At 43.6% G+C, this 7,634-nt stretch overlaps 1 protein-coding gene across 1 annotated transcript; it reads right to left on the reverse strand.

The window, feature by feature from the left end:
• Nucleotides 1-1,294: 1,294 nt before the first annotated feature.
• Stx11 (syntaxin 11) lies at nucleotides 1,295-7,229 on the reverse strand. Its single transcript, XM_021221722.2, has 2 exons — nucleotides 7,129-7,229; nucleotides 1,295-2,935 (listed from the first exon to the last, which is right to left on the reverse strand). The coding sequence occupies exon 2, from the start codon at nucleotides 2,928-2,930 to the stop codon at nucleotides 2,067-2,069; it is 864 nt and encodes a 287-aa protein (XP_021077381.1). The 5' UTR covers nucleotides 2,931-2,935; nucleotides 7,129-7,229; the 3' UTR covers nucleotides 1,295-2,066.
• Nucleotides 7,230-7,634: the final 405 nt, after the last annotated feature.

The following is a 7,634-nucleotide window of genomic DNA, read 5'->3' on the forward strand; positions in this document are numbered from 1 at the left end:
GGGGCTATATAGTGAGTACCAGGTCAGCTGGGGCTATATAGTGAGACTGTGTCTCGGAAAAAAAATTACACATTCACAGAAAGTTGTTTATTTTCATAATGGTTCAAAAGAAAGAAAGAAAGTAAGAGAGAGAGAGGAGAGAGAGAGAGAGAGAATCCTTCCAGAGTTCATGCAAGTTAAATTTACAGACTGTTCCTTGCAGAAAATAGCTAGCCTCCATAGACAGACTCTGCTCTCCAATAAAAATTAGGTCACTGGGGCCGTGTGGGAACTTCCCCCTCTCCCTTAGAGAGAGGGAAACATCCCCATAGTCAGGTGATAAAGGAACTTAGCAAGGTTTAAGGAGAGCCTGGCAGGGCTCCACATGCACAGTTCATATTGGACTGTATAAAGAAAAACTGCTGGGTCTTCTCTCTCCGAAGCAGATCAACGGGCCCCAGAGAGTCCCTGCTCCTCTTCTGTCTTCTAATGAACTCAGGATACAGGACTTTCCACTGAAATCACTCACGTGTTAAAAAACAGCAGTTGAGAGTGGAATCAGAAGACACACGGACGTGGTAACTACCGTCTGGAACATGGTCTCGAACGTCTTCAAGTGAAAGCAAATCTTTAAAAGCTCAGCAGTTTCTAAATGACTGTAAAAACTTTGTGTAGAGTTCCATGCAGACATGATGGTTAGGTGGGAGACAGTTTAACAATAATCAGAAAAGACAATCAATTTAGGTTCAGTCGGTCAATATATAAATATTAAAAAAGAGACAGTTATAACATCATATTTAGTAAACTTATTTGGAAAATAAGGCCGGGCAGTGGTGGTGCATGCCTTTAATCCCAGCACTCAGGAGGCAGAGGCAGGCAGATTTCTGAGTTCGAGGCCAGCCTGGTCTACAAAGTGAGTTCCAGGACAGCCAGGACTACACAGAGAAACCCTGTTTTGAAAAAAGAAAAAAGAAAGAAAGATAGATAGAAAGAGAGAAAGAAAGAAAAGAAGAAGAAAGAAAAGAAAAACAAGATTTTATTTTAAGTTTCTCCGCTTTAATGGAGAAAGGAATGGCTCGGAGTAAGGTAGATTACTATTCCCAAGAATCCTGCTTTAGTATCTCTAGTTGTTTCACGAGTTTTCAATCTTTCTCGCTTATCTTTATTAATGACAGCACACAATTGTTCAAAATAAAGTTAGACCCAAACTGGACTGTGCAGACAGGAATGAAATACACTCACTCAGGACCATCAAACACTTTTGTTGTTTACATACCGAAGTTCCAAAAGCAAAGTCAATCCAATTGGCCATTAATGTACACACAGGAGTGAAGATTGGTTTACAATTACACCCATATTCATATGAAATGAAGTACAAAGATAATTTTTTAAATAAATGTTATCTGTGAAAAATCCATAAAATGTGACCAATACAAACCTCAACTTGAGGGCTTGTTCAATATCTGGTGCTTAAAAAATACTCATATATAAACTGGTGGACGTTATAAAAGGCGAGAGAGATAAGGAACCAGTGTCCAGTGAGGGTTAATGCGTAGGGGGAGCGAGCCAAGGGAAGGAGTTCACACAGTGCTTACACAACATAAATAATCAGAAGTGAATGGCACCCAATTTACCCAAGGTCAAAGTTACTCGAAAATGAACAGAAGTAAGGAATACTGAAGTGAATGTCATTCAAAACCCGTATAGCACCAAGGAACTTTCCAGAGAGGATAAACAAAGGCAACTTTTGATAATGTACTGGTACTATTAGTATCTGTTCTCTTGGCTTCCTCCTTTAGAATTCAAGACACAGATCTTAGCAAATGACCTTAGTCCCTCCCCGTGATGCTGAGTGCTATGTATTTTATAATGACATCACACTACGCCAGTGGAAATCTGTCTACATCTATCCCTTGAAGGCAGCAGGTGCCAGTCCAAATCTTGCATCCCAACCCCCCACTTCCTCTATGCTCTGAATTCTGCAAGGCATTGGGACCCTCTCCCTCGGCCTAGAGTAGGATGCCTTTGGCTGGGCATCCTGGACATGTTCCCCACATGGCACTTGCAGCGGAGACCCAAGCCAGCTGCTAGTTGACACAGGGGCAACAGAAGCAGCAGATGGTCCTGCAGGGGTTCTTTTTCTTGTACTGCACCGCCTTGCGCACCTGCGCCTTGGCCTCGCCCGTGTAGTCGAGGGTCTTCTGCACGTTGAACTCGATGACGTTCAGCGTGTCCGCCTGCTTCTCCACCAGCACAGCCATCTGCAGGAAGAGCTCGTGCACTTCTCGAATGCGACCCTCCAGGCGCAGGAGCTCGCGGTGGCGGCTCTCAATCTCGTTGAGCGCTGCCCGCGCGCCCTTCACGTCGGCCAGCAGGTTCTCGGAGAATACATCCCACTTGCCCTGCTCGAACATGTCCTCGATCTGCTCGCCCGACATGTCCTTGCCCATGATCTCCAGCTGCCGCTGGATGCGGATCTTGCAGTTGTCGCGCTGTTTCATCTCGGCCTGGTTGTACTCGTACATGGCTTGCTGGAAGGCGCGGGCCAACGCGCTGTACTGCGCGTGTGAGATGCGAGCCACAGCCGAGTGCGCCCCGTGCCGGGCCTCCGCCTGCTCGCTCAGCTCCTTCATGGAGCGCAGCTTCTGGTGGATACCTTCGCCCCGGGTCTTGATGGCCTTGGCTATGGAGTTGGTGTCGCGCTTAATGCTGCTGAGGCGCCGCATGGACGTGAGGAAGCGGACATTCTGCCTCCCCAGGCGCCTCACGTCGATTAGAAGCAGCTGGTTTTCACCCTGGATGTCCTGGATGACCCGGTACAAGGACTCCAGGATGTGGTCGGTCTCGAACACAATGTCTTCCTGAGGAGCGCCAAAGTCATCGTCCCCATCTGGGAATTGCTGGTCATAGCTCCTGGACAATTCCTGAAGCTCTGCAAGTCGATCCTTCATTTTGCCTACAAAAGAAACAGCCGTTAGGATCCTTTAGTAAGGTTCAGATCTGTGCGTTCAGAGAGGTTGGAGCTCAAATCAAGGAAGTTGCTCTTTATTCCTTTTCCGTCAGGGCATTAAAGTGGCAAAATGCCCTGTGACATTTTATTTAGAAGTAAAGAAATACTGTGAATCAGACCCTTAGCTATGTTTCACAGCCTCTACACTTCTGCAGTTCAATATCATGGGCGCCCCCAATTCAATCAGCAATTTAAACTTTTAGATTGCTTTGGGAAACTATTTCTTTTGTTTGATTTTTTTTTTCCTCCATCATGAAATTAGGCACACAGACACAAGGGAAAAAAACTCAAAAAGGTTTGCAAACTTTTCAATAAAGACAGCTTACAAGGCTTTGAGAAAGACATCAAATGCTCTGTATTTTGTGGCTAGTTGTCACTAGTAAACATACTCTCTTGTACTTAGTACAACTTTTAGCCTATGTGGTGGCCATACTTTTAATCTCAGTACTAGAGAGGCAGAGGCAGGTGGATATCAGTAAGCTGGAGGCCAGCCTGGTCTACATGATGAGTTCTTATAGGGCTAGGGCTAGGGCACTTAAGATGAGGTACTGCCCTTGCTGAGGATCTGTTTAGTTCTGAGCACTCATGTGTACTGCACTAACCAGCCAGTTTAACCAAATCAGGGAGCGTTAGCTTTAGCAAGCACTCACAACTGCCTGTGACTCCAGGTGACCCAATACCTTCTTCTGGGCTTTGTGGTCACCTGAACTCATGTTCACATACCCAAATGCAGACAGAGACAGACAGACAGACACGTGTGCGCGCGCGCGCGCAAACACACACACAGACAGAGACACATGAAACAAAAAAATGAAAGGAAAAAAAAAAAAACCTTTATCAAGAGCTGAGCATGGTGGTACGTGCCTTTGATCCAAAGGCAAAGTCTGGCAGATTTTTGTAAACTTGAGGCAAGCCTGGTTTACATAGTGAGTTCCATATTAGCCAGGGACGCTGTCTCAACATAAATAAGTTAAATAAACAAATGAAGGAATAAAGCAAATGCTGTAAAGGTGCTGAGAAGATGGCTCAGAGAACCCTGATCCCCCAGCACCTGTTATTATAAGCCAGATGTGGCAGGGTACATGGGTGATCCCAGCCTTGGGGTTACACGGGCAGGAGGCCAGCCAGTCTCACCAAACCAGGGAGCTCTAGCTTCAGCAATAGATTCTGTCTCAAAATAAATAAATAAATAAATAAATAAATAAATAAATAAATAAATAAAAGGTGGAGAGTGACTGAGGAAGACATGTATGCACTCATATACATATACTCATAAACTCCCACACAGGCACGCAGCCACATGAACACAGGCACAGGAACGAATGCTCGGAAGCAAAATAACAACAAAATAAAGGCAACCAAATAAAGGCGTTACAACCCAAAACTTGGACCCTGGGGCTGGTGAGATGGCTCAGTGGGTAAGAGCACCCGACTGCTCTTCCGAAGGTCCAGAGTTCAAATCCCAGCAACCACATGGTGGCTCACAACCACCAGTAACAAGATCTGACTCCCTCTTCTGGAGTGTCTGAAGACAGCTACAATGTACTTACATATAATAAATAAATAAATCTTGAAAAAAAAAAAAACTTGGACACCGAAGTCAGGTGCAAAGGTGCGTAGCTGTGGTTCAAGCTGCTGGGGACGCTGAGGCAGGCTGAGCACTGGACCCTGGGAGTTCTAGCACAGTGGGTGGGCGACACAACCAAACCCCATCGGGGAAAAGAGATTGAGATTTTTGTTTTCACTCTTTATCCTCGATATCATTTTCTAGTGGTAAGCACTGTTAACGTTTTTCACATTAAAACTCACTTGTACCGAAAATTTGAATCAAACATGTATGCAGTCTTACAGCAATAATAGAACATAGTCTCATTTACCCATCATGCACCCTTGGCTCCCTTACGTAAGGTTGGTACAAATCACCACTAAGACAAAATAATGTTTCCCATATGCACACGTTTTCAGTGAAGTGAAAATGTGGAGTTGGGACTAGTGTGCCCTCATGCATGGTACTTATACACATGGTACTTATGCACACATGGTACTTATACATGGTACTTATACACATGGTACTTATACACACATGGTACTTATACATGGTACTTATACACATGGTACTTATACACATGGTACTTATGAACATGGTACTTATGCACACATGGTACTTATACACATGGTACTTATGCACACATGGTACTTATACATGGTACTTATACACATGGTACTTATGCACACATGGTACTTATATATGGTACTTTCTGGCTAGAAAGACCCTGTTCCCACTACATACTCTGTGGCAAAGTCTCTACAATAAATGTGATCTCAAAGGCTTCTTTCAGGTTGCAATAATTAATGCAATACAGCAGTACCAGTGGACAGGGTATCTCTGGCTGGGTGATTACGGAGAATGGTGACCACTGACTGTGACCTCCCCACTGTCTACTTAGCTACATAAGCTAAGTAGAAATTCTATTCTGTAATGATAATTTTATTAAAAGAGATTTATTTATTCATTTTATGTATATGAGTATACTGTAGCTGTACAGATGGTTGTGAGTCATCATGTGGTTGCTGGGAATTGAACTCAGGACCTCTGCTCGCTCTGGCCCCCACAAGGTTTATTTATTATCTGTAAGTACACTGTAGCTGTCCTCAGACACACCAGAAGAGGGCATCAGATCTCATTACGGATGGTTGTGAGCCACCATGTGGTTGCTGGGATTTGAACCTAGGACTTTTGGAAGAGCAGTCAGTGCTCTTAACCGCTGAGCCACCTCTCCAGTCAGATAATATTTCATATAGCAAAATCTCCTGCTTAAAATGCCATTACTACTCTTTGGCAAGAAAAAAATCAATAAGGCACTTTCTCAGTGACAGTGAATGTCATTCTCCTAGCAGAATAATCGACTGCGTATTAAAAAGACCCAGCTTGGGTACAGACTTGAGGAGAATTAGAAGGCAGATAATGAGTTAAGATACTTATAGTTTTGATTATTTTTAATTAATTTTAACTGACACATAAACACAAAATCGTTTCAATACATGTACATACTGCTTTAAGTTTAAATCAAGTTAGCTATATCTGTCTCCTTAGATACTTATTGTTTCTAAAACAGGAAGAATAGCTCTACTCAAGCATTAGATACGAAACTCTCTCCAGTAAATGTATAACCATAAAAAATGTATGAATAAACAAGAAAATACAAAACATATCAGTGATTCTTTTCCTTTTTCTTCTTAAATTCTTTATTATTATAAATTCTGTGTATATGTGTGTGTGAGGAATCCAGTGGTGTCAGATCCCCTTGGGCTAGAGTTATAGGCAGTGGCTGAGCGCTGAAACATGTCCCTCTGTAAGAGCTGTATCTGTCTTAACCATTAGCAGGAAACTTTTAAAAGGTAATACTTTTGCCAACAGGCATGATTCTGAAACTTCTAAAAGAAATGCTGAGCAGAGGAAACCCTGAGACAAGTCTTTCAGAGGACAGCTTAGTAATGCATACTGAAAGCTTTTCACGCACATATTTACTCTAAGGGCCCATGAGAAGACGCATGGAGCCTACAGGGCATGTACATTTACACCACCACATTACTTCTACAGAGATCCAGAAATGACATCAACACACAAGAAGCTACGACAGTCACAGCGTCTAGAAGGCCATCTAATGAGATGAAGAGCCCGCATGCTCTTTCAGGTAGGAAAGAGAGCTACAGAGAAAGAACTGCAGTAGCCCCACACGATTGTCTGAATCAGATGTGAGCAAGATGCACCAAAACGTTGAATAATGACGATTTTCCTGGAGTTGTCAGATAACAGGCAACCGTTGCTAATACTTGCTTTTGCTATGTGTTTCCATAATTCTGTGAGACCCGTACAGATTTTATAATTAATGTTATCGTCTATGTATGACCACGAGGTTGACATTCTGTTTGCCAAGGGAGTACACTTGGATGGGTGCTACCTTCAACTGCCTAAGTTAGAGCTCAGTGGATTCTCTTCTCCCAGATAAACGAAATGGATGCATTTTGATGAAAGCAGCAAGCATGGAAGGTAGATTCTTTCCTTGCATCTTGCCCAAGCCTTGCAAAGCACTTTGCTTGGAAGGTAATTGTTGGCAAATGTAAAGGATCGTACGTACCAGGTTTCTAGGACTCTGCCTGTAGACCAGTTCTACGCTCTCTACTGCTTCCCCAAAGCTGTAGAGGAGCTGTGTGTGAAGACCCACCTCATTCTCAGAGCGAAGAGCAAAGCAGGGTCCAGAGCACCTAGAAGATGGTACCAGAAAACATTTAAGGAGTCATTTGTTTCTGGGATCTAACAACCTGACACCATAGGGCCACCTCCATTAGTAAAGACCTAAGATCCTTTGAAGGCACAAGTCTCTCATCTGTACAGAGATGAGAAGGGCAGAGGAAATGCTCAGACCTTTGGGCAGGTGTTTCAAGGGAGCTTTCCCAGTACCTTCCTGACAGCACAGGCCTGGATGGGTAAGTTCCACCCATTAAAGTTCTCCCACCCGCTAGCAGCAGAAAAACTACAATAGAGAGCGTGTGTCAACCAAGATGCTTCCATTCTGACAATGCCTTCCAAAATATTAGAAATATACATCCTTGCTGAGGGTACATCAAAATGTAGAGGAGGGCA

The sequence above is a fragment of the Mus pahari genome, chromosome 21 (genome assembly GCF_900095145.1).
Source record: "Mus pahari chromosome 21, PAHARI_EIJ_v1.1, whole genome shotgun sequence".
Classification (NCBI taxonomy): Eukaryota; Metazoa; Chordata; class Mammalia; order Rodentia; family Muridae; genus Mus; species Mus pahari.

Excerpts from the sequence above, each read along its gene's own strand:
- Stx11 (XM_021221722.2), bottom strand. The coding sequence starts at position 2,930 with ATGAAGGATCGACTTGCAGAGCTTCAGGAATTGTCCAGGAGCTATGAC.